This window comes from Oryzias latipes, chromosome 22 (genome assembly GCF_002234675.1).
Source record: "Oryzias latipes chromosome 22, ASM223467v1".
NCBI classification, from domain to species: Eukaryota; Metazoa; Chordata; class Actinopteri; order Beloniformes; family Adrianichthyidae; genus Oryzias; species Oryzias latipes.
Window position 1 is genome coordinate 9,907,171 of NC_019880.2, and position 26,809 is coordinate 9,933,979.

The 26,809-nt window shown below is 38.4% G+C and overlaps 4 protein-coding genes and 2 non-coding genes across 7 annotated transcripts; all 6 read right to left on the reverse strand.

Moving 5' to 3' along the window:
• Positions 1 to 663: 663 nt before the first annotated feature.
• Positions 664 to 2,991, reverse strand: rpl13a (ribosomal protein L13a). Its single transcript, XM_004082243.4, has 7 exons — positions 2,910 to 2,991; positions 2,225 to 2,297; positions 1,967 to 2,032; positions 1,672 to 1,773; positions 1,331 to 1,416; positions 1,114 to 1,173; positions 664 to 921 (listed from the first exon to the last, which is right to left on the reverse strand). The coding sequence occupies exons 1-7, from the start codon at positions 2,928 to 2,930 to the stop codon at positions 712 to 714; spliced, it is 618 nt and encodes a 205-aa protein (XP_004082291.3). The 5' UTR covers positions 2,931 to 2,991; the 3' UTR covers positions 664 to 711.
• Positions 1,498 to 1,577, reverse strand: LOC111946896. Its single transcript, XR_002872709.1, has one exon. It is a non-coding gene; the product is annotated as a small nucleolar RNA SNORD50 (small nucleolar RNA).
• On the reverse strand, positions 1,840 to 1,920 carry LOC111946894. Its single transcript, XR_002872707.1, has one exon. It is a non-coding gene; the product is annotated as a small nucleolar RNA Z195/SNORD33/SNORD32 family (small nucleolar RNA).
• A 1,234-nt stretch (positions 2,992 to 4,225) lies between the features above and the next one.
• Positions 4,226 to 6,272, reverse strand: LOC101166514 (ATPase inhibitor B, mitochondrial). The gene is made up of 4 exons (XM_004082246.2): positions 6,217 to 6,272; positions 5,922 to 6,051; positions 4,614 to 4,726; positions 4,226 to 4,524 (listed from the first exon to the last, which is right to left on the reverse strand). Exons 2-4 carry the CDS (start codon positions 5,988 to 5,990, stop codon positions 4,383 to 4,385), a joined length of 324 nt encoding a protein of 107 aa, XP_004082294.1. The 5' UTR covers positions 5,991 to 6,051; positions 6,217 to 6,272; the 3' UTR covers positions 4,226 to 4,382.
• Positions 6,273 to 6,596: 324 nt separating this feature from the next.
• Positions 6,597 to 11,401, reverse strand: zmpste24 (zinc metallopeptidase STE24). Its single transcript, XM_004082248.4, has 9 exons — positions 10,984 to 11,401; positions 10,069 to 10,215; positions 9,781 to 9,984; positions 9,514 to 9,666; positions 9,275 to 9,416; positions 9,004 to 9,179; positions 8,159 to 8,263; positions 7,911 to 8,054; positions 6,597 to 7,825 (listed from the first exon to the last, which is right to left on the reverse strand). The coding sequence occupies exons 1-9, from the start codon at positions 11,089 to 11,091 to the stop codon at positions 7,601 to 7,603; spliced, it is 1,404 nt and encodes a 467-aa protein (XP_004082296.1). The 5' UTR covers positions 11,092 to 11,401; the 3' UTR covers positions 6,597 to 7,600.
• A 662-nt stretch (positions 11,402 to 12,063) lies between these two features.
• rlf (rearranged L-myc fusion) lies at positions 12,064 to 25,474 on the reverse strand. Of its 2 annotated transcripts, XM_020713485.2 has the most exons (9): positions 25,257 to 25,474; positions 23,140 to 23,294; positions 21,678 to 21,759; positions 19,005 to 19,140; positions 18,694 to 18,896; positions 17,527 to 17,663; positions 17,298 to 17,439; positions 13,495 to 17,193; positions 12,064 to 13,446 (listed from the first exon to the last, which is right to left on the reverse strand). In XM_020713485.2, the coding sequence occupies exons 1-9, from the start codon at positions 25,434 to 25,436 to the stop codon at positions 12,535 to 12,537; spliced, it is 5,646 nt and encodes a 1,881-aa protein (XP_020569144.1). In that variant the 5' UTR covers positions 25,437 to 25,474; the 3' UTR covers positions 12,064 to 12,534. The 2 variants fall into 2 exon arrangements, with proteins under 2 accessions (XP_020569144.1, XP_004082565.1); XM_004082517.4 differs by having other exon boundaries at positions 12,064 to 17,193.
• Positions 25,475 to 26,809: the final 1,335 nt, after the last annotated feature.

Consider the following 26,809-nt stretch of genomic DNA (forward strand, 5'->3'; position numbering starts at 1 on the left):
AGACTGCTCAACAAAAGCTCTCCCTCCCATGAGAACCAGAATAAAAATTCCACCTAAACCTCCACTGCACTGAATACATTAGACTGAGAAATCTAGTCTGCACACAGTTTTACACAAGTGAAACTCTGCTCTTAGAATGAATTTTATGACCAGTTTTTGCCAAGATGGTTATTGTCAAGAGATTTATCTTAAACTACGAATCAAATACTGTCACTCCAAAGCTTTGCAGATTTGTCACTCTAAAATGCTGCAATACTGCCCTCTGCTGGTAGAAAACTCCATGAGGTTCCGAGAAATTTACTACCAGCTTCCCTCATAAACTATGAACCTGAAGCCATTTTTTTTTTATTTAAAGCCTGAAATATTTTTTAATATATGGAAAATCCATTAACCCTTTCACCATCACTCAACCACAATTTTGTGTGATTGTTAAATACAGACTTCTAGACAAAAAAAAGTAGCGGTGCAAGAAGCCCACAATGTTATACTGGGAATGCTATAGTTGTTTATCAATTAAATGCTTTTCCGATAAACTCCAGGAAAAAGTTCCTTTGATCTGCACAAGTTACTTTAGAGCATTAAATAGTCATCCCGTTTAATATGTCTCTTTAAATCCCATAATTAATCAACTGTACTTCAGGGCTGAGTAAGAAAGAATCAAAACACTTTTTATAAACATTTATTCATCTTTATTCGCCAGAACAAACCATTTTAGACAAGAACACCGTATTGTTTCAGAACATCTGTGTATTTTGCGATCTTGCCCTCCACGTTCTTCTCTGCCAGCTTGCTTAGCTTAACCAATGTCTTTTTCTTGACATAGTGGAGCTTGGCCTTCTCTTTTCTCTTCTCCTCCAGAGTGGCTGTGATAGCCTGGTACTTCCAGCCGACCTCGTGGGCGAGACGCCCAAGGAGAGCAAACTGAAGACAAACGAAGCAACAGAAACTTAGGCTCTGAAATTACTCAAAGAAATTGTTTTTATAAAAACAGAAAATTGCTAGCATAGAACATGTGTGCAATTATCACCTTGCTGGATTATGCTTTAAACAAATATTGACCTTTATCTGGCAACGGTTCATTAAAACATGGATTTATTTATTCTTAAGACTTACCTTGCGAGAGGGCTTCAGCCGCACAATTTTAAGAGCAGCTGGCACAACCACGCGCTTTCTCTGCAAGTCAAAACCAAAGATTTAGTAGGAATTTAAAAAACAAACATTTTCCACTGATGGAATTGCGTTGTCACATACATTTAAAAACTTTTTTTTTAACAAAAGATGTGATTTAAAAGTCAGACAGTTGGCCATAGGTCATCAAACAGTGGCACACCTTGTCATAGGGAGGTGGGATGCCATCAAACACCTTCAGCCTCTCCAGAGCAGCCTGGCCTCTCTTGGTTTTGTGGGGCAACATGCCTGTTGGGAGCAAAACATTCATCAATTTTAACGTATAAAAACAAACACTCTGGATCTTATAAACACATCAAATCCTTGCTTAACTCAGAAATCAGATCCGTAAAGTTTTGGATCATCAGTGATTCAATCAGATTCGGGATAAAAAAAGTTCATCATTGTAAAGCAAGGATCCACCTGATACACAACTGTTCTTTTGTCCCATGTAATTTACATCAATACACCAGTGTTGCACTATTCAATGTGTTCACACCCCACCTCTAACTGTCCTCCAAAAGATCCTGCTGGGAGCTCTGAAATGATACGGCCCACGAGACGGGTTGGTGTTCATCCTCTTGCGCAGGAAAGCCAGGTACTTCACTGTCAGAAACAAGTCAAACATTAAACTATGTTCTATCCACCAGAACGGCTGAGAATTGATGTATGCTTGTCTCAGATGGTAGTGCATGTACAATGTTTTCAAGGTCAATGAAACTCAAATACAAGTGGGAAAACATCACAGACAAACATTTATAAAATAAAAATTAAAGCCAAAATTTCAATATTGACTTACGCTTGTTGCGATAGAAGTTGCCAGAAATGTTGATGCCTTCACATCTCACTATAACCACTTTGTGCCCTAAAGAAAGAAAAAAAAAATGGACAAATTAAGAATAAAAAAATATAACAAATTGATCAATAATCCCAATTGTCCAAAATCTCAGATACATATAAAATTCTCATTGTCCTTAAAACTCAACCAAGGGAGAATGTGGAATCATCATAGATGGAGCCAGTAGCCAAATACCATTAGAGATCGTTTATAACTTACCCAGCAGAACTTGTTTAGCCACAATGGCAGCCAGCCGGCCCAATAGATGACCCCTGCCATCTATCAGCAGAACCTGCAAGGAGGATTTATTGTGTTAGTACACTGCGACATGTGGTCGAGGGGGTGTTATAATGAATTTACATTCAAATTACGGTGATTTAAATTTCTAATTGTACACAACTAACGGTGAACAAAAAATAACTCTTTATTAAACGAGGGGAAAACTCTTAAAAGCTACAAAATTTTAAATCAGGCCGGCTAACTTAACGATGATAGCCCCTAGCGTACACGTCAAGCATGCTAATGCATCAACTCCCCTTCCAAACAATACGTAAATATATCGTTACGGTAAGATATTACAGATCTTTCCTAAATAAGAAAGTAGCTCAATTAATTAATCTCAAAATCACCCAACTAAGTGCAAACTACTAAAGTTGACGTAAATAAAGTAAGGCTAGCAAGCTAATCAGCCCTTTTCTTAGGGAGGCTGCCATTATGAAGGCATGTTCTCTCGGCTTCTCGTCTCAAATGTTTCAAATTGAGGCTAAGAGAATGACCCGAAAATCACAAATTTGGAATCTATTGCAACACAAATGATCGCACAATACAAGTGAACCAAGGACAAAAGACCAGATACACTAAACAGTGAAAAAACAATGAATATGTGTAAGCAGCTTCCACGCACCTTATTGAACCGGTCCGCCATGATGAGCGAAAAGAAAGACGAACGGGGTTGCTCATGGTAAAAGGCAGGGGTGGCAGGAAGTGACGACATTTAAGTCTTTTTCATCCGTCTTTTTCGCACGTTCACATTTCCTCGAGAGCATGATGAGTGCCACCCATAGGCTGTAAGGTGCAACCTGAATAAATAATATTTAAAAAAGAAAACAACAATAATAATATTTTTAAAACAGTCTATATATTACCAACCCATATTAATTTTAGCAAGATAGTCTTTATAACAAATAAAAAAAAATCAACATACATAACTATTTGGTGCAAGATTTATAAAGTACGTTAAAAAACAGTACATACTTGAAGTTAATTGATTTCAACCAAACTTTATTGACACTTCTTTTCATGACACATCAAGGGTTCATTGTAAAACACATAATGACCCATCCATCCATCTATTTTCTATAACCACTCTGTCCCTTTTGGGGTCACAGGGTTGCTGGAGACTTTCCCCGCTGTTAGGTAAAGGGGGGGTAAACCCTGGTTGAACAGGTCACCATTCTGTTGCAGGGCACACAATTAACCTACGAAGAATGTTTTTAGACTGTGACAAAAAGGTCTAAGTGCCCAGACAACATGCAAACTCCACACAGAAAGGTTTCAGGTGGGATTCAAACCAGGGCCTTCCATTGCGAGGCGAACAAGACCGTGTAGCACAAAATGACCCATCATTTCTTTTATAAACTCATATTTTGGTTCACATTGCAGCCCTTAGCATGATAACCCAAGATACAATTGAGCAGCCTAGTTTGCCGAATACAAAGCCTGTTATGGTTTGACATGTAATAACTTTCTTCGTGTTTTGTCCTGCAACTCTCCAGTTATTACCTGAAATCACCTGTCTGATTAATTACTAAACAACTCCTTTGGTTAAAAATACTCATAAAAAGCAAGCCTTTCCCACCTTAACAGTTTAAAAAACATTTAGTTTACTTTTGCCATTTACTAATTACTCTGATCACTTTCAGTCAAAGTACTAACAAAAATTAGGCACAGAAGGCTCCAAGTGGGGATAAAGTAATAAGAAAGTAGCTTATTTTCTATTTGGAGAAGTTTTCAACTTTGACAGATTTTAAAGATACCACTTCTGATTACATCAGGCTTTAAAGAAATACCGTTAAATAACATGCAATGATCTAAAAACTGCATTTCGACATTTCTACTCTGTTTTACTTGCAAACACAAAACCCAAAGGACAGTAGTTTAACAGTTTGTGTAGTGAGAACAATGTTGTGTTGTTCTGAAAAAGCATGGAAGTGAAGCAAATGTAATTTCATGAACAGTTTTATTTATTTGTCAACACTTACAGAGAACATCCTATATTATCCGGATTTGCCAGATAATACAGTCTGCATTGTTATCGGTGTGTTTACAAAAAAGGCGCCTCTGATGACTGAAGGTTGGACGTTTTGAAGGGATTGACTCAGTCATCGTGCTTCAACTTTCTGATCTTTCCCTTGTGGCGGTCAATGTCACGCTGCAGACGTTCAATCTCCTTTTTATGGTGGTCGATTTCCTCCTCGTGGTGCTGCCTCAACGCAGCCAGCTGCTCCTTTTCTTTACGTCTAAAGAAGCACAAAATGTGATTTAAAAAAAAAAGCCAAGACTATCAGCACTGAAGTAAGATGTTAATGCAGGATAAAATGACACATACTTGAAGTACAGCTCCTCCTCAGCAGCCTGCCTCTTTCCCATGGCTCCACCCGCATCTCTAATGGAGCCTCCGCCTCCTCCACCTTTCCCTGCACCTTTACCTAGTTCACCCAGCTAAGGGAGGAGCAACAGACCACAGAAATCATCAATGAATTCAATCTTTGGTGCATTAATGTTCACAAACCTTTTAAACTACAAACTTTAAAAGTTTATAACTTTCCCCCCCAAAAAAGCGGTCTGGCTGTTGACATAGAGATTATTTTAACAGAGTTAGAGAAGTGTTATTTTAAAACATTTTAAAATATGTAACAGCCAGATAAATATTTTACTTCGTACTGATTCAAGACGTTTTTAATATCAGGAGCTAATCTTATAATAAACGTACTTATTCTTGGCGTGCACCCAAAAAGAAAGTCTGGTATTTTATTTTTCTCCAAAACAAACTTCTTCCATTATTTAATACAAGCATATGATTTTGATTCTTTGTGAACATCGCACTAAGAACATTTATTTTTGAGGGTCATTTTTAATTTCAGCCAAAAATAATATTTATACATGCAAATATACTGAATACGTAACCATTTTTCCTGGTTTTCATTAGTAAATTACATTTTAAAAAAATACCAGTCCTGATTAAGGGTCAGAAAGTCTAAAGGTTAGGCACCTGTTATTTCCGATTGTTTCGGAAATAAATCTTTTATTTGTTTCTATTTAATTATTATTTTATTATGTTAAGATATTTTCCTGATGTTATTAATTTTTCTTGCCTCCCATGCTTTGTCATGTTGCGCACTTACGGCATACGAACAGATATGGCTGTTCTTGTCTCATTTTAAATAAAGTTAGGGGAGGGGAAAAAAACTTTTGTTGATAGGACGTCAGGTAAAAGGAAGAGATTTAAACGATTAATGAAGGTCAAATTGTGAGAGAAAAAAAATAAGTTAGTTTCTCAGAATGTACATTTTGACTAGTTATTGCAATAAATTTGACATTTTTAAAAATAAGTTCAATAAAACTTACTTAAGGACCGTTTAACCTCAACATAACTATTTAAATGTATGTGTTACTAACAAATATATTTTCCAGGGAACCTTTCTTATCAATTCAAAATAGTTCGATTCTTCAAATAATGAAAATTATGTGTAAAATTACGTAACTGTTAATTGTAAAAGAGAAATGAGTTGGCAGTTGGCTGCCGCTAGCAAACGGCAAGGCTGAATGATGATGCAAATAAAATTGGTCTAGCATCAACGGTTCTCTATTCAGGAAGACAGTCGAACAAGGTAATGTCGGGCTTTGTATAAGTTACCTGGTCGGATGACATTCTCAGCTGAGAGGTGACAAAACTCCTGATACCGGGCCTAAGGAACCTCGCCATGTTTGATTCGGCTAAATGAAAACAGCGCTGACACTGGAGCTTGTCCTTGTCTGCAAAAACACTGTATAGGATCAAACCATTAACGCGGGTGACTCCACACGTGTCACCGTGTCTTCAAAATCAAGACACCAGAATATAAAATGTATTCGGTAAAATTTCAGAGAGTTAAACAATCGCGTTAATGGTTTAAAATTAATACAAAATATGGTAGATAAGATAAACATACCATGAAGGAAATGGAAGTGCGTGTTTAGTAATGGTACAGTCTCAAAATGACAGCCGTTTTCACGTACTAAAAGATACTGAATTCTTTATTTCGTACGTTAATAACGTGCAGTATTTATTCATATTTGAAATTAGCAATTGTAACAAAAATATAAATATATAAATCCCGAAAAAGCATCATTATTGATGTAAAAACCCTACAAAGTTGAAATAAATGTGTTCAAAAAGATAAATTCATGTTTAAAGGAATCTTATGTAGGAAATTGCTGATAAAAAAACAGCACAATTGTTGCAGCACTGCTCTCATCAGTGTCTCAAGAGGCAACATAGTTCAACATTTAATAAATATTAACACAAGGAAGGAAAAATTAGAACGTTAAATGTGCTTTCAATAACTTTATTTAAACACATCAAAGACAGCAAACAAACCAAACGTCTGGCTCATGCGTTGAAACCTTCCCAAAGTCCCCTTTGCTCATCAGCCAAGGATGGGCCACAATCAAGAAAAGAAACTAAGCTTTGAATTAACTTAATTGTTTAAACCAAATTCAACCCCCTTTTCTTCTTTACAATTATCCCCATCACTAACCAATAGTTACATATTTACAGTTGAAATTGGACCCTTGGTGGAAAGCAAGTGCTACAGAAAAAGTAAAACATCCACTCTTTTTGCATAAAATGAAAATCTCAATTCTAACTTTGAATCAGAGTCTTTGCACTGCTTTATTTACAATTAAAACTAGAAACCTAAAAGGCCTAAAAGGTGACCAAGCCTCTGCACATCTCCTCAAACAAAATACGGAATTTGAGAAAAAGGCCTTTTCGTAGAAAATCTCTACAGAGCTTGCCAGAAAAAAAAACTGTCCAAGAAGGGTTGCGCATTTGGGAAAAAACAAAACCGACCTGTGCGTTTATTTAAAAAAAAAATCTTCTATTAAAAGATAATGGCCATCATTTCGGCATCCCACTCTAAAACATTTAATTTTTCCTTTGTCTCTGAATTAAGTTGTCAATTGAAAAAGCCAAATTTCTTCAAAAAGAAAAATATCAGTTCTAGCTGGTAAATCCATCCATACTCTGACAATACCTCCTTTTTTTTTTTAACAATTATTGTCCAGATGAATTGCTAACAAGTGCATGGGAGATTTCAGAGAAAATAAGAGCAAAAGCTTTAACAAGAAATTAGTTTATCAGGCCAATATTTTGGTTTTGTGTGAAATAAAAGTTCAAAACAAACTAATGGAAAATATGTCCAGAAAAGACTAAAATAAGTTAAAACAAGTTGGGGCTGATGGGAAGGACATCCAGATGCATCACAGGGCCAGGAGAGGTCTGCGAAAGCCCTTTGGAGGAGGCAGAGGTCGCTGCTCCTCCTTCCAGCCCCGTCAGTCCTGCTTAACACTGCCCAGGGCTCTAAGGCGCTCCAGGAGAGGAGGGTGAGAGTAGTGCCACATGGAGAACAACCAGTCTGCAACTGGGAAGCCCAGGTTGTCCTTGTTGAGCTTGATGAGGGCAGAGTAGAGCTGTGAAGCCTTACCCATACTGCGCGCAAAAGCATCTGCCTGGAACTCAAACCTACGACTCAGCACTGTTAGACAGAAAGACAGCAGCTGCAAAGACAACAAAAAAAAAATTATAAATATATAGTTTTGAAAGTTTTGTTGTAATTTAGCATTTATGGAATTTCATATTTACCTCATTGTACGGAGAAAAGATGAACTGGAAGATAATCATCAAGCCAATTAAAGTGGGCTGGGTGTTGGTGAATCCAAAAGCTACAAACAATTCCTTGCGTCCGATTAGCACAGCAAACAGAGAAAAACACAAGAAGGAATTCATCTGTGGAGAGAGGAAAAAAAAAGGATGAACTTTTATAAAATTGTAACAACACATGCAGCTAAATATAGTTTTAGACACAACAAAAATAGTTGGTATTATTTTACCTGACTGATGACAATATTCTTGACGGTGTGACCAAGTTTCCAGTGGCCAAGCTCATGACCCAAAACAGCAAGGATCTCTTGGTTGTTGCATCCTTGCTTCTTGTTCTGTTAAAACAAAAAAACTGATTTATGAGAAAAGCAGCATTTATGCCACTAGATTACCAGATGATTTACAATCTTTGAGGTTTTTTTAGTTTTTTTTATAATAAAGCCATTAAAATTCAACCACAGGGTTGGGCGAGAAATCGATTTCATCGATCAATTGGAATTTGCAATTAAAAAGTAAGAGTAAGGTCAGGTCAGCCCGCCCGAGCGTTGAAATAGCAACTAACAAAGAGGAACTTGTTCATAAAAACAGGAACACTTTCTACAGTTTATATGGAACTGCATTGGTTTTGTGACTCCAGACTTGAAGCAACAAACCGGATGCCTGAAGGCTGTTGCTACCAAAAGTGGGAATACAGTGAATTTGCTTCAACCCCCGAGGAAGTGCTGCTCTGTTCAGGATGCTAAAGCGAGAAACATTTTTACAGCTTGTATTTTTTTGCCCTTTGAACTAAGGTCAACTCCCAAAGGAAATGTTAAAATAAAAGTTTCTGGTAAATATAATTCGTCATTTGAAATTTTTGTTTAAGGAAGTAAAATAAAAAACAATCAAACCAAACAATCAACAATCAAATTTATTGTAAAAAAAATTGGAGATTATATTTTCAGGCCATATTGCCCATCGCTCTTTAACATAAAGGCAGATAGTACTTTCTAAAGATAATATCACTTAAGAGTTTAAAGAACTCTTGTTAATGAAGACAAATCATTTTCCGATTTAAAAAGGAAACTTTTCCAACCTTGGGCTTAGTTTTGGACTCGCTCACAGTCTCGTCGTTCTCCGTTTCCTCGGGCTGCGACTCTCCAGCTTTGTTGAGAGGGGAGTAGTCTTCCAGCAGAGTGTCAAACAGCACGATGCGTTTATTTTTAAAAAACCCGTAGAAGTAAGCATTGCTGTGGGACGAACGTTTGGAACCTGAAATTACAGCCAAACGTGTACATTATAGAGTGAAGTACCGCCAACAAGCAGCACAAAACAACAACAAAAAGAAAAAAATTAGAGGAAATTACCTTCAACTACATAAATCTTTGTCAGAGGGAAGCTGATACTTTTAGCCATATCTTCAATTGCAGTCTTTAGCTCTCCCTCTGGCAATGGGGTGAACTTGTCAAACAGAGGAGCAATGTAATCAGCATAGATGGTCACCAGTACCTTAAAACAGATGACATAAGCACATTAACCATCCAAACAGACAAAAAATTGCAATATTTAAATATACATGACCCAAAAAAGATGTTTCGCTACTAACCAGAGATACAGCAAGAGTAAAAAGCCAAGCATAAATGAAGAAGTAGTCTCCGCCTATTTTTATAATGTACAATAGCAGTGAGGTCACAGGTAGCAGGATGCATTGGGTCACAACAAACTTCTTCACGGCATCTTTGAAGAAGAATCCCAAAGTCTGAAGGGAAGATCAGACGTCAGTTAACATCTCTATGCAAGGAAGCAACTGGATTCCTTCAATTGATACATTTTACACTCAAACTGAGCTCTTCAAGGATATTAATCAACTTACCTGCTGGTTAAAGCCATGCTTTTCCTCAATTACAAATGTGTTATACAGACTCCAAGGAAGTCCAGTCAAGGCACTAAACAGCGTGGCAAGTGTGAGAAAGACCAGGGACTGGGTTATCTCGTGCTCCGGGGTGAATCCAAAACGAGCTGCTAGAGACCCAGCGATGTCCCACAGAAATGGGATTCCACCCAGCAGCAGGATCAGCTGAAAATGTTTCGATAGATGAGCATCACTTCGTGAACAATTTGACACTTATATTAAAGAAATGGCGACTATTGAGTCTCTCACCGTTCCTTCCGTCTCCGAATAAAGTCCAGACCAAAAGCTGAAGTTGCTTTTATCGAGCTGATAAAGACGTGACTTCTCAAAGGTTTCAGAATCCATGATCTTTCCAAGTTCCTGAGGTACATGTGTCGTTGATCTATATGTTCTCCTCTATAAGGAAAAAAGAGACAATGTTAGGAGATGATGAAAACCCAGTAAAATAAAAATAATAATTCAGGTAATTCAGGTTTTAAATGAAGTTAGGTTCCAATTAGGTCTAATTTTAAGTCAATGAAATGCAAAATTAACTACAAAACCAATGGTACTTCTGCATTTACTTCCCTGTGCTGTACAGCTTTGAAGAGCAGAATAAAACCATTTATCGAAATAAAAAATATTAAGATTTTTAAGGTGCAGTAAATGTTGATTATTTGATTCGTGTCACACTTGTCAGTACAAAATTTAGGAGAATTATAAAAATAATTAGCAAAACAAAAACAAAAAAGAATCCAGCTTTTTCATGATACATTTATTCAAATAAACAAATGTATAACAGATATTTAAAGGGAGCAATATAGGAGACAAAGCTTTATTTTGAAGGTTAATTTTCACAAAAACCTTTGTAGATGTTCAAATAAAAAACCCAAAATATTGTATATAAATAACAAGCAAATTAAGTGTTTTTATTCACTTCAAGTACACATATTAGGTATAAAATTATTTTCATTTTCACACTTACTTAACTTACGCAAGCACATATTTTACTTAAGATATAAAAACTAAAGAAACTTTTGGGTGAAATTTGCACACGTTTCTCTGGAAAACATGTAAATAAAGGAGTGACTTTTCTTAAATTTCTGTTTCTGATCCCGATTGTTGGTTAATCTGACTTTTCTTTCAGTTATCGGCGAAAACAAACAACGAGTGACATGAACAAACCTGTCTGTAAGAAAGGTAGGCCTCCCACAGATACACTGTCCACGAAAAAGCCAAAACAGCATAAAATATCTGTTTTTCCACCGGAAGATTAAGTATGGTTTCCAGCATCTTGGCAGGTAATATTTTTTGCTGCAATCCTGTTGGCTCGGTCCTTTTACGAAGCCTCGCTGGCACCCCTGCTAAAGGCTACTTAGCTTCCGCTCAACAACAAACGGATACACGTTTTAAATCCAAACGACGAGATAACTTTGGCAAAGTTAAAGTGTTACGTACAAAGTAAAAACACAATCTTTGCACACAGTTTCCATTTTCTAAATTGAGGCCATGACGTTAAAATATCCCTCCATTCATGCGAGATGCTAATCGAGTGCCTGTCGGTGATGCGTTTCGATGAATTCAGTCCCCCGGAAACGCCTAATCAACGTCTTTGGTTCTGTGCCGAATTGATATACTCGTTTTGGTTTAAGATTCTTACTTAAAACTGTCGTGCCAATGTTTTAAAAAAATAAGAACTCTTTTAAATATGATTTTAAATCATTACTCTTTTGTGGGCTTTTAAATAGCTGTTTTTATTAGAAAAAAAAGTTTCAATACTTTTTTGTGATAAACCCTCAAGTAAGAATCAGTAAAAATTAAGGATATAAATTACAACAGCATATTGCAAAAAACGTCAAATCTATATACTAAAGAATACATTTATTATAAAATCTACATACTATTGCAAAAAATTAAATGAAATCTGAGGAGGGCCTTTATTTTTGTTAGATTTTTTTTTTAGATATTCCACTTTCAGTGGTAAAAATTGAAACCTTGACAACATTCCTTACAAAATTGCTGCAGATGTTTTTTTGTTTTGTTTTTTTGGAGGGTGGGTACCCTCAAAATTCAAATTTTCAATACAAAAATTACAACTTTTATAATATGCACACAAAATCAGATTTATAAAAAGATACTTTTAGAAGTTAAAAACTTAAAAGTTAATCTGTGTGAAGTTTTCTTCCAGTCTATCTATCTATTTATTTCTGTTTTTAAGCATTTTTTGTCTTGATTCTTGACTAAATAAAAGCAATTTATTCAAAATCCATCTTTTCACTTACTTTATTAGAAAGTGTTACATACATGAGCCCCACAGTCTGACCACTGCATTCAAACACTGATTTTATATAAACTGGAGTGGAGGGGAAAAAATTCAAACATGAACCTTTAGGACATTGCAGTCAAGAAATATTTTAAGTCACATTTTCACAAAAGTGAAAAGGCATTGCATTGCGCTACTGACCATTTCTAACAATCTGAAGAGCTGTACATTTACCTTGGAGCACTACAATATTTACACTTGTGGTGATGAGTTGAAATACAAAGTGGGTTTTGACTGAAGTCTGAAATGCAGACTGGATCTTATTTGCCTTTAGCTAATGTTTACAAAACTTTAATTTGGCACCTTACAAAAAAAACATATGAAATTGTGAATAAAACAAAAATACTGATATATATCTTATGAAGATACTAAATAATCTGCCAGAAGCAAAGTCAAAAAGGTGCTCAATTCAACTAACTGCCAAGAAGCAGTTTGCTGTTGTTGGTGTCTGATGGGAAGAGGTCAGGCAGGGTGGTGCACACGGGTCTCCCAAGGACCACCACTGGTTTGAGGAACTGAAGCTGCTTGATGGCCAGGTCCCCACACCCAGCTAGTGCTTTGTCCAAGATGGACTTCAAGTTTTGGATTGATGTAAAGTCTCCAGTGGTGCTGTTGGACTTCAGCAGTGGGGAATGAGTCCGCCTGCCGCGGGTGTGAGAGATTCCCAGGTGGTGGTTCTCTTTGACTGAGCAGCTGCGTTTGAATGTGTCTCGCCGCTTCACGAGGGCCTCTTCGTCTTTCGGAGCGGTTTCTTGGATAAACTTCAAAAAGGAGGACTCAAAGCCGATGGGCTTGTAGGCAGTGATGTCAAACGAGTGCTGAGGACTGCTTGGCTGAGTGTCCTTCACGTTTGAGGGCTGTTCAGAGATTTCATTTTTGCGTTTTAGTGGCAGGCGAACGGTAGGAGAGCTCACCGCGGCCGACCCATTCACCATTTTACAATCCTCTTTGTGTTCTGATGTATCTTGCGAGCTCTCCTCTGGAGCAAAGCGTAATGAATACGGAGGTGAAAGGTCAACTGTAACGGGACGAAGAAGAGGTCGGATTTGATCTAAGCTTAATCTCTCTTCAAGTTTGGGAGAGCTCTGTGGTGCTACTGGCATTTCTTCAGGCTTTTCATCTGTGCTTGCTTCACCTTCAACTACCTCATTTGAACCAACTGGGACTTCATTTGTCTCGACAGGTGAAGGCTCCTCCTTTTCCTCCTTTTGCTCCTCCGTAGAAATTGGTGGATCAGGTGAGCCTCCATCCTGTGTCTCAGCTGGGACTGATGGGAACCCTGTGGGTTCTGGCTGCTCCTCTGGGCTTTCCGACTCAGCTGGGACCCCTGTGGGTTCTGGTTGCTCCTCTGGGCTTTCCGACTCAGCTGGGACTGATGGGACCCCTGTGGGTTCTGGCTGCTCCTCTGGGCTTTCTGACTCTTTTAGGGTCTCTTTTTCTTGTCCCTCATTTGGGCTGCCTGCTCCCGTCGCAGCTGGTTGAGCAGACTTCCTCTGGATAAGCTCTTCAAGCCTCTCAGCATGAAACACTAGGGTGTCTGCGTTTTTGTGAAGTTCTTCCCGGCCCAAATGGTGCACTTTCATGTAGTGACGGTGCACGCTGTGCAGGTACTTCACCACAGAGTCACAGCCCTGGACCATGCATGGGTAGGCCATGCGCAAGCAGCGGTCTTGACACATCTGTAGTGCTTCTTCATGGGATCTTAAGACCAAGTCGCTGACATTAGCTCTTTTTGACTTCTTTGCCCCCGACTCTTTTTTCTTTTGTGAACTGTTGCCTCTGTTCTCTTCCAACTGTTCTGTTCCTTCGGCCCTTGGACTCGATGTCCCATCATGTGTGTCTGGTGAACCAGCGTCTGTTTTCTGGCAACCCTCCTGTGACACCACAAGCTTATTTTGGCATCCAGTAATCGACTTTTTGTGAGTGCTCTGAAGTCGTACCACCAGGGAATCATAGTATTCACAGTGACTATAAAGCATATGCTTTTTAAGAGCACTGCTGTGACTGAAGACCCTTGAGCAGCCCTCATGCTTGCATCTAATGAGCTCAGGTGGCTGCGAGTGAAAATCCCGTGTGTGACGCACTAAACTGCTTTTGAGGTGGTAGACGGCATGACAGTTAGCAAAGTGACATTTAAACTGAGGCTGAGGCTCATCCGGGTTTGGCTGAGCTCTTTTCCTCGCGGGCTCCTTTCGGACCTCTGGACCTTGGACATCAGAGTCTTTGTCCAGCAGGAGTTGAGAGCGGTTGTAATGGTGTATGAACTGTAGATGCCGCACCAGGCCTCCCTGAGTGGAGAACGCTGCGTCACAGTTTTTCGCCACGCAATGGAAGGGTTTGCTGAATTTATCCAGTATATAGCACAGGTTATTTTTGGCTACCAAACGTCTTGTTCTGACTTGCTGTGTAGTTTTGGTCTCATCTTCCTCCTTCTGCTCTTCGTTGTCCTCTTTCCTCCCTACTTCGTCTTCTCCTTCCCCTTCAGATGGTGAATGATTGTCAGAGTTTTGTCCGTTCTCACTAATCAGACTCGGCGTGTTTGACTTCTGCTGGTGTTCCATTATCACTGTCTCTTTCTTTATCCCTTTTGGATCAATGTTGCTCAAGGGTTGAGAGGACGACTTTTTGTCTTGCTCAAGTTGTACTGTTCCACAGCTTATTTTATCCACCAAAGCCCCGCTCATTTTATGGGCTTGAATGTAGTGAGCTCTAAGTACGTGTTTTTCTCTGTGGCTCTTGGAACAAAGTTGGCAGGCGTAGGGTTTGAACGAGGTGGTTTTGAAAGAGGTCATTTTACGGGCTTCTTCAAGGCTGCAGCCATGTTTGGAGATGTAGTGGCGCAGCAAACTGTAACTCTTGGCAGTCCTGAAGCCACACCCTGCGTACACACAGACGTACGGTTTTGCATTACCTAGCGATTCGGTGTATTCTTCCTTCGCTACTACCATTTGTTCGTCAGACATATCAGAATTTTTGTTGAGCAATACAACTGGAGGTTTCTCCAGGATAGCTTGATGACTAAACTTTAAAGACGCATCTTGACTGGACTGAGAGGGCTCACTTGGCGAGCTAAGAGGCACAGAGTTCAAACTTAGTTTACTCAACCCAAGTAGAATTTCTTTTAGTCCGTCGTTTTTGGCATGGCGACTCAAAAAGCTTGTTTCGTTGCTTTTGGGAGGGGTGGCAGTCTTTTTGTCAGTTTCGACTGGTTTTAATGGAGCCGAGTGCTCATCCGTTTCCTTTTCTTCACCGTCTGGCGCCACATTGGTATCCATCCCCTTGGAGCCCTGCTCTTTGTCGTGTTTGTGCTCTCTGTTCTCCAGTTTAAGGTGCTCCGGGTGTGCACATTTCAAGTGTCTCTGGACATCTCTGGCTCTGGAAAAAGTCATGCCACACTTTTCAAAGCCGCAGGTAAATTTGCTGCCATCGAAGCACACAGCCACAAGGGTCATAGTGGCCTTGGGCTCCTTGTTGGGAAAATCTTCAACAGAGGAGGCACAACTCATTGATGGAGGGTTCAGAACCTCTCCATTGACGCCATCTGTTGGATCGCTCAGCTGGTTGAAACCCACTGGGGGTTCAGTGATGATCTTAAAAAGTTTTCGCTTTGCCTTCCTCTGAGCCTCAAAGTCTTCTTCTGTGAAAGTTATCTTGTGTGTTGATAAATGCTTCATAAATTCCTTTTTGGATAGGAAGTATTTCTTACATTCAGTGCTACAGCAGGCAAATGCTGCATCTCGGAAATGCTGTGCTTCGTGGTGATACAGCTGCCCCAAGTCGGCGTAGGTGACGTAGCAGCCTTGAAGCTCGCATTGGTAGCTCAGCTGATAGCCGTGGGTCTGCTTGTGCACAACCAGTTCGTTCGATGTGCTGAACTTCGCACCGCAGCCGACCACCACACAAGTGTAAGGCTGATCCCCGTAGTGGGCCCGTCTGTGTTTGCGATGATGGTAGGCTGAGACAAAATGCCGTCGACAAAACACACACTTTTCCCGTTTGTCTCTCATCTGGTGAAAGTACTTAACATTCTCGTCACCTTTGTGATCTGACTTCAAGTGGACGTACAGATACTTGGAATGCTTGAAAACCCGCTTGCACTTGGTTCCCGGGCATGGATATTCATCCCGGTTCTGCAGCTTGAAGTGGTGTTCGATGTAATCGAACGTTACATACTCATCATCGTCCGGACTCTTCTCTTTGGAGGTTTTGGTCTGCTGTACGATGTGATGCAACAGATCTGGATCTCGAGTGGAGTTGTAGTAGAGCACTAAAGATGGGTCTAAGGTGATCTCGCCAGGTTCTACATCATCCTCCTCATCATCTTTTGTGTTGTTTTGAGAAGGAATCGATTTGCTTCCAATGTGTTTTTTCATGTGAGGGACAAGATCTTTTCTGCTCTTAAACTTCTCCAGGCAAACTGGACAGAGGTGATTGTTTTCCTGGGAGTGTCTTTTGGAGTGGTGAACGATCTGAGTATCAGTGAATGACCTCTTACAAATCTTACAGCAAAACTTTTCCCTTTTTACCTCAGAAGACGCATCGACTTCTGGGTGAGGCTCTTTTTTGTCTTGATGCTCGTGACTCCCAAGTCCTCCGTTTATCCTGCAGTGGAGGTCAGTCTCAACCCTCTTTTGAACCACTGGTACCTCAAGTTTTTTAGTCTTCACCTCCTTTTCCTGTTCCCCTTCCCCTTCTGACTCGGCATTCAGTCCCAGCAAGAAATTGCAGTGATACTTAAGAGTTTTCCAGTCCCAAAACTCTGGGTCGAAAGGCCAGTAAGCTTTTAGTGCAAGGAGCAACTCACAGCGTAGGGAGTTGGGAATAACCTCGTTTTCTTGGTCATATTTTTGGTCGGGCCGTAAGTAGAGTTCTTCAAGACAAGTAAAGGCTTCCTGGCTAGAGCCAAGCAGCAACTCGGTGAGCTGGCAGGCACGCAACACTTCAAGATCATTTCGAAGAAGACAAGATATTGTCTTGCAGACAGATATTCTGGTTTCAGAGTCCTCCTGCTTTGGGAGTTGTAGGGCTTTGACACAAAGTTCAACAGAAGCAGGTGTTCCCAATTCTTCTGCCTAAAGAGATAGAATATTAGCATTAATTCATGCATAAACAGCCACTTTATGTATAAAAACTACCTAAAAATCCAAATAAACGGGGTTTGTCGGTGCACACTCACCTCTGTTTGAATAACACGAACAAGGTAAAGCAGGTGTTGAACTGTTTTGGCAATGGCACCGAGCTGAAGGCATCGTTCCAAAAGAGACACCAGTGAGGGGTCAAGTCTCCTCTGTAGCTTACTCCACAGCAGAGTCAACTCCCTTTACAATTACAACAGGAAAACCTCCAGGTCAGCTAAAGCTTTTTCATTTCAATTGTTATTCTTGAATGAAATTGAGGCTACTGACCAGGAGCAGTAAAGATTCTGCTGCTGCAGCTGCTGCGTTAGGAAGGTTGTGCACAGGATGAAGGCTGTGTTCTCTTCTCCCTCCATCTCCAAATTACATGTGATCTCCAGAACATCCTTACAGTCAAGCCTGGATATCTGATAAAAAAAAAGGTCAGGTCTTGAATTAAACAGATCTGACACAACTATACATTTTAATTTAAATATTACAACATTTTTACGAGACACTTTTCACCTATAAATCCTGCATATTGTTCAGATAAAAACTAAATCCTCACCCAGAATAAAACAAAACAACAAAAGACTGATAAAAAAAAGGAAATCTTTGGTCACATTGTGCAGCACCTGTTTGCTAAATAAAGGTGGTTCTTCTTTTTGGCCAGCAGTGTATGCAGACTCATACCAGATATATGCGATTTTTCCAGAATTGCTTTGGAAACTCAACTTGCCACAATTTCTTTGTGAAACGCAAAAAAATCAGAAAAATGTTTCCAGATAGTGAACAATTAGTTCCATCACTTCTTTCATGTAATACTTCTGTTTTAATGCTTGATTGATTGATTTGGTTTATTTCAAACAATTTCCCAACTAAAACAAAGAAAAAGACAATAATAATTAAAAGCTACATAATTTATTAAATCTATTAAAAAATGTATTTCAATAACTGACAAGAATATATAGAGAAAAAAGAAAATGATGCGGTGAGAGATTTTGGCAGACATGTTGTGGATTAAATTGAAAAGAAGCCACAAAATACTCAGATTTTCTTGTCCTGTACAGATGAATCTTCTCAAACAGAGTTCTGAGCTCCACTTGCATGAGGATTGGAAGTTCTATTTTTGGAGACGTAAATAAACCAAAAGAGGTCTTTTTGTTCTTTTATAGACTGCTTTGATTTTTCATTTTCTATTTCCTTATCTGTCACATCAGATAGATAGATAGATAGATAGATATGCCTTTACTGTCACTGTCCACTTGAACACTAAAATTGGAGACATCATAGACATGTCCTGGAGATAGCAAGAAATGCAGATGGTTTATGATGGAATATTAAGAATAAAAGCAAGTTTTTTTAATAAGAAAAATCCAGAAAACATTTGGCATTTAATAAAAAAAAATACATCCATCCTGACTAAAACAAGTACTAGTACTGAAAATTCTCCCGTACCTCTATTATTGCCTCCTCGTTGGGCAGCAAGTGACAAAGAAGGGAGACGAATGTTTGGCGAAACATGGCCTGGTTGGGAATGAAGCTGCATTCGCTGCAGGCTTTGGCCAACACAACCGCTTTCGCCACCTCGCCCATCTTCTCCAGGTGTTTAACCCGCATCTCCATGAAGCCCTCGCCCTCCAAGAGTATATAAGCTTCAACTACAAACAAAGTTTGTTAAAATCTGCCTTGAACAGAAGGGAAAAAAATCATCCGGAGTTTTTAGGTGACACATCCAAATAGGACAAAAATAAAATAAAATAATCTACCTTCGTCTGGGTTGGTGGCCTGGCCAGTGAGGAGGGCAGTGAGGATGGGGTTGCTCCATGCTCCACCTTCTCCTGTGATCTGCAGCAAAGCTTGGAGGTCTGTACTTCCAAACTGCAGTAAGCTGTCATGGGCAATCTGCAACACACACCGCATTTTAGTATAAACATTATGTATGAACTTTTACCACCCGTTTTACAATTTGTACATATATTTTTGGGTTTGTTAGTTTAATACATATTATTACACCATTTGTAGAAACATTCCACATTATATTTTCTATTTCGCTGCAAGTCCACCCCTTACAGCAGCACCTGGGAACTCAAGGGCGCAAACATGCAGTTTGTGGGATAATGATAAGCCATTGATTATATTTGGGAACTGGACTGACTGACTGACCCTGCCCCTTTCGACTTCCAAACAGGAAGAACCGCTAGTTCCAAGAAGCCAAAATCCCTTAGACTTCTACTGAGAAATAAACAGTGATTACTCAGTGATTCGGTTTGTCAGAATTACCATTCGTGTTCTGCTACATTTTTTAATAAAGTTCTTATTAGCTGTAATTTTTCTGTAGTAAAAGTTATTCAAGTTATAAACTGACCAATCAGATATCTCAATAAAGGAACGTTCAAAACAGTTGATTGACAGATTCACCTGAGCTGGCTTTATAGTAGAAGGGGTGTGGTCTTCCAACAAGCTCACTCCTTATTAGCGAGAGCAGTTGCCATAGAAATGATGACTCAGACCAATCACTGCTTACTGACGCCATCTGGCTCTAACATGGCAGTGTCCGCATCGCAAAAAGATGGCGACTGATTTAAGTAAAGTATATTCCACACTATGAGCCAAAATAGTTTTCCAAGAAAATGACGGCATGTGTTTTGGATTGATTCTGGTTGTTTACTGATGTCGAAGAGATTTTGTGATTTACACAGCGCTCTGTCAAAATGTCCGTCTGTTTTTTACACCAGATTGCAAACAAGGTTGGGTGTTGGTCTAATTCCACTAATGTGGCTCATGTGGAGCTGTGTTGGTCTATGATTTTTATTTACGTGTTACTAAAAAGGTTGCGAGTTACTTTAGTCACAGTAACATTTGCACTAGTGATATCAGTCTGGTTATTTAAGAATTGCAAACAAGGTTTGGAGTCAGATGTATTGTGAATACGCCAATGCTTCAAACGTGTAGTGTGTTACAAAAAAGTACTAGAGTTACTGAGAACGGCGTTAATCATTTCTGACTGACTGATGGACTTATCTGTGACTCTTTTGTCTCACTTAATGCACCTTATAGTTTGATGCAGCTTATATTTGACAAAAATGTGTAAATAGGTCTTTCATTGATGGTGCGCCCTCCACCACGGTAAAATGCGGTAAGTCATTTTCTATGTGTGACGTCACACTCACTCTGTCCAGGTCTCAGAAACAGTCAACATGCTAAACCCTTGTTTTTGTGTAATCAGAATTGTTGAACTATTTGTGATTTACAAACGCACCTCCAATGCGCAGATTGTAATCGTTCCTCTGTTACTTCATGCCCAAGTAAAACCTCAAAAAGAGAAGTTTGAACTCTGAGCTTTATTGCATCTTTTTTGTGTGTTAGGGCACTGGTCCCCAACCCTTAGGCCGCGGACCAATTCCAGTCCGTGGCCCGGGTCAGTGAGGAAACGGTCGATTTCAAAGAAAAACAAAGCTGCAAAACCAGAAGTTTTCCTCCAAATACGGATCTATTGAGACCGTTGTTCCCACGAACCAAAACCGCTCGCTTGCCTGATATGCGGCCACTGACTTTTGAACGCCGATTGTGTCCTTTTACTTTGCTTTATTTTTCCGTCTCAGCTTAAAAGCTGGACGCAGCTGAAGTTAGCATCCGATTTGACGTTAAAAGGATAATCTTCATCCCAAAAATTTCAATTTAAACCAGCCGTAAACATTTAAAAGAGAATGAGGATTCAATCAAATAACGTTTTTTCTGATTTGTGGACACTTGTAAAAAGGACATTTATGAATTTTCCTCAAGCAAAGCTGAATTATGCAGACATCTGTTAAGAAAATCACAATGAAAAAACAAAATGATAAATTGCTTTAACCTGAAAGATGAGACTGGGTTCAGTTCTCAGTGTTTTTAATGGTGAATTATTTTCAAATCAGAAACAACTTCTACAAATTTACAACTTTGTTTCATTGATTTGTCATCTTTGTCTGGTTAAAATCTTTTCAGAATCTTTTTAAACAAAACTTCTTCTATTAGAAAAACCTATTAATCTAATTCAGCATTAAAAGAATTCAGAGCCTTTAAACACAACATGATACAAATAGTAGAATACCTAATTTTGTTATTTACAAATGTAGTCAATCGTGGTTGAAATCACCAGTTTCTGTATCAACGCATATAATACATCTCAATTTTATGCCTTTTCCCTCCTAATTTTGTTTTAATTTTGGGCCACAACTAAAGCACAATGACTTATTTCATCATTATGACAACAAATTAAACAGTTGTGGCTTTTATGCGTTTTCAAAGCTGTAACCCTGTTAGTGTAGCATCTTCCAAAGCTTGCATTAGTTGGCATAAGGTATTGACGACAGAGGAGCTATGACAATGTCAACTTAACTCCATGATTTGCATCTGAATTTGCAACCAAAAAGCTAAAAGCTCTTTTAAAGCTGCTTTACCTGAACAGATTGGTTGAACTGAACCCAGGCTTCAAATGGGATTTCATTCTCAGGCACCGAAAGCAGAAGCTCAAAACAGCTCCTGCAAGACAAACAAAGCATGTCGATTAAAAAGATGAAGTTATGTGAGAGTTATCAAATTGAAGTTTTATAAAAATGTTTAATGACTGCCCTCAATTCGATGAAAGAGTGTACCAAGTGACATATCCTTAGCCACTAACACTGTTAACCAGCTTTCAAATAAAGCACAGATTGTGAAGAAGTGTAAAACTAACATTAAAAAATAACATTATTTAATGGTACCAGTAAATCATTGTTTTAGATAAGCTCATATTTTTAGAACCTACCCTTCAAGGTTTCTCACAGCGCTTTAGTAGGACATCCTATGTAATCAAACCAGCAAGCACTGATTATAAACAGTTAAATTGAGATTGAAGTGTAAAGACAAATAAAAGTCTTACAGATTAGCAATAAGCACTAAATTTAAATAATTTTCTGACAATTTTAATGGTTAAAAACGGAGTTATCAAGAAGATTTTATCTTGATTCTTCTTCAAACAGCGATCAATGCTCTGATTACCTTTTGAACAGATTATTGTAACGCTTTTGGACTTTGGCGTCGCTTTACTGCCTGCAATATCACGACTGTTAACCGGGTTAGGGTTTTTTTCACGTCATAAGAACATGTTAAAAACACCAAAAAATTGGAGTGGGTTTCTGAAGTCTTAAAACCGTTTGATTTGTTGCACCACGTCTGATTTCACATGACTTTTATTCATTTTACCTCTGCTTTACAAGCAAAGGATTTTGCACTTATAATCAAAACTCTGCTTTGCACCAACTTCAAAACAGCCAGACTGTGTAAAATCCTAAAACAAGTGAAGATCCTGACAGTCTGAAAAGCTTCTGGTACGTGTGGCACATGTTCACTATCTAATATGGAGCTATGCTGAGGCTGCATTGGTGGGAAATGAAAAATGCTATTTTATCCATGAACTGCATGTCAGGCTGTTACCAAGAATTCTAAACATATTCAAAGACAAAATGTTTCTTCGTGGCCACATTTTTTACAAATTTTATACAAATCTGTAGTCACATGAAAAAATGTATAAATAGTTCAAAGCAAATAATAATAATAATATTAAATAATAAATGACTTCACTAGTTGAGGATGTTTGCTGAATATTTGCGTTTTTGTAGACATGATCCAGGTACTATCCAGACATTGTCTAGTATTCCGTGCACAGTTTTTTTCATTTAATTTAGCTTTTTATAATCATTTCTCTTTTATTTGTGTTTTTTGTTGTGCATTTTATTATGAGGGGCTTATTTTATTATTTTCGCTGGGAATTGGAGTTTTTGCATTCTTGTTTGTTTTTATGTCCACCACCTCGAGCTGGTCTTTTTTACGTGAAAGGTGCCTTAGAAATAAAATTAATTTGAATTTTTTTTTTGTACTCACAAAGCTAGTCTCTTTAAAACAAGGGCCACTCTGTCAGACTCGGCAGTGAGGTGAGATCGCGCTGCAGCGAAACAGTTTATGGACAGGCAGTAGACCTCCAAAAGTGGCAGACCGTGCTCCATGGAGTTCCTGCTTCCAGCATAGTGCATCAGTGCCTAAACAGGAGTAAAAGAGGAGTATTAAAAAATAAATAAAAAGAAAACAGATGTGTGAACTGTTGGAAAAGAGATCAGAGGAGGAGATCAGATGGGAGTCGTCTGTCTGGATGAAAGCAAAGGGAGAGGGGGTCCTCTGAGGGGAAATGTCAGTCTGCACCTGATCGATCCCAGCTGACCGTCTGGAGTAAGGTGCTTCTGATTAGGTCTAATGGGATTTCACTCTGCTTCTTATTCTCACTGATTCTATACAATAAAGCCAACATCTAAAAAAAATATATGTACAAATAACTTTTAAACTTTGCAGACATTTAAAGGACAGTAAATTAACTCCAATTTATCTAAATCATCAGCCAAAAATAAAAGTCTCACCCTCATGGGAGATGCATCAGTGTTGTAATTACAGCAGCACTCCTCCTGACTGGAACTGAGTTAACACTTGTTTTAAAGGATGGAAATAAAAAGATTCATTCTTTTAAGTCAAAATGTCTCATCGCCATCTTCTATCTAAATGTACAAACAAACGAACAAACAATCCGTTTGTTCAATAGGGTTATTTACCTTCAGTGGAGATCAAATGTCAGGGGTGCACTTAAAAATAAAAAAGAAAGAACCCAAGGACCAGAAGGGTCACAGCTGCAGGTTGAGGTTTTTTTTGTTTGTTTTTTACGAAGTGAGATGCTAAAGCAGTCTTCAACAAACATGACAAAAGATTTTGACTGCATGTTTCAAAAATAAATTCTCTTTTGCAAAATAAATGCCCTGTATTGTTAATATTTGACGATTTGACTTAATCCAAATTACATATTTTCTTTTCTACTTTGATTCATAAATAGCTCAAATAAATAGGGGGTGTAATTATTAATTGACTTAATCAATTGTTTTATTTTCCTATGCTCCAATCAGATCCATCTGTCTGAGGCAAGTTGTTCATCAAATTATCCAATAGCATTAAAAAAAATTCATTTTAAGAATGAATAAATGGCTACGTATCGGCAATTATGATATTATCAAATTGTTGTTAAAATGAACCATTACACCCTTACAAATGTATAATTAGCTAATGTAGGAGATGAGAGCACAGAAGCATATAATTATCTTTATCTATTCATTTTTTGTAAAGCAATTTGAAGGAAAAGTTTTGTATAAATAAAGTTGAATTTGAATTTTCACAATCCAATCACTTACCAGAGGAAATCAGATGCATCCTTGGAGATCTTTTAACCTAACTATCGGTTTTAGAACACACAGTGCAGGTTTATCAGAATTATTACGTTGTTATTATCCAGATTTGACTCATTTCAGACTGTTTCTAAAGGCCAACCTTCATGCAAATCATCTAGAAACCCATTTAAAGTTTGCTTATGAGGACAATCCGTGTTCAACAGAATGGCATCCAATGCATGGCTTCCAGCTGCAACACAACCATGGCAGACTGAATTTTTTCTTCTCCTCATTTATTCATGAGCTAAAACTGTCTTTGCATTTAAACCAAAATGCATTCATACAAAAAAAATGCATTATAGTACAAATGTTTAGGGACGGTGCCCCGCCCCATGTGCATGCAGTAATCCCTGATGTTAGCGCGATGCCAATGTACTACTAGGGAGCAAAAACATCTGGATTACATTTACTGCGACAACTTTTAAGAATAAATCCAAAAGGCTACACCGAAATATACGCTTTAGTGACCCTGCTAGAATAATTTACAGATGCGGTTTACCCAACTACTATGAGGAACCGCGAGATCATTACGAAATTTGGATCATCATGCATCCTCAGTTGAAAACAAAAATACACCGCGGGCATTTGTTGAAAAGATGCTAACAATAAATAAACGCTGCTATTAGCATGCCAGCATCACTCGGTTAATTTAGCTAGCGACAGCCGGGGGGAAAAAACAACCCAAAGGAAGCTAATGATGAAGCTAATGGTAGCCGTAACATTGCATGAACATGTTACCTGACAGAAGTTGTCGCAGTACTCCGTCGAGGATGCCATGGAAATTGGCTGCTGCCTGAGGACGTCTTCAAAAGCCCTCAGTGTGGCAAGAAGGGTTTCCATTGCTATCAAAGTGTCTTCGGCCGAATCTAGGGCCCAGTCGCTCCATTCGTGCTCTGCTTCGACATTATTCTCCGCCATCTTCGTTCTCCGCCACGGCGCGTATGCAGCACAGTCTTGTGGTGCCTTCAATGCCTCCCGGAATTTTCATCGACATCGCATCAACTTCCCGTTAAACGACGCAAAGACATAAAAGTTGAGAGGATGAATGCATCAAAACGCAGACATTAAGAACTATTATACAAAACTGGTTAAAACTGAAATATGCAAGCTCCACACCCAGCCAAGGTTTGGCTAATAGATTACTTTTTTAAAGCACAATATGCATAGCAAATACTGGAAAAATGTTTTATTTTAATAGCCGAAAATCTGCTGTCTCCTGAACACACTAAGCCCCTGTTCATAAAGTCAAAATTACTTAATATTTTTAAACAAACTTTGCACAAACAGCACAGATATTGTTCATAGATAAGAAGAATATATTTCATACAACATCAAAAAAATTATTGAAACAAAAAAGAGCTATTATTTAAGAAATAAACCGATCTTCCCTTAGCAAGAAGTAGCCTGTTTAAGTGTACTACAATTATGCATAGTCTGCTAAAAGTGAGAGAGTATACTTGAAGTTGACTTTTTTATACTTTATATTGTAAAACTAAGATGTTCCAACTTAGTCTGAAGAAGTATTAAGTTAGTATACATGGTCTTTAGTATATTTACCATACTTGTACTTATAATCAAGTACACTTTACACAAATAGGTGAATGTGTTTTGTTTTGAAATGGTTTATTTCAAGCGATCAAGGAATAATGCACAAAACAATACAATAAGCATTCATACGTTCAAAGACGCATCATTCTTAGGATAATTAGATATTAAATCAAAGATTGGTTGAAAGCGGGTGGAAGGAAACGAGTTTATATAATCCCACCCCTGTTCAACCGTAACCATTTTATTACTTGATTTATCATTATCCGGTTCATAACTTTTCATATGTATCAATGCCTTCCCAACACAAATTTCAGGTCATTATTTATGCTTAAGTATCAATAAATAATATGAATGACATTATTCATCCTTGCTTGTTGTTCCATGTCGTCTTCTCTTTTCTCCAGAATCTCAAACCTATTATCTTGTTGCTCGTTTTGAGCTCGGAGTCTTCAGGACTCTTCAACTAGCTCCATCAACGTGTGACAAAGAAGTTTACTGTTTTAATGTATGAAGATAAACTGGCATAATTTTCGTGTATAGTTAAAGGGTTATGTTCTCAGTATTCATTTTTAACAAGAAAAATAAAGGGGGGAGACATCTTTCAAATGGAATTTATAAGGTTGTTTGCAGTCTCTAGTCATGGGTTTACCCTGATCATGTTGTATTTTTGATGAATTGTTTTAGTTAGAATCTGTAGTTGTAAAACACTGTGAGGTAGATTGATATTTTTATAATTAAATTTT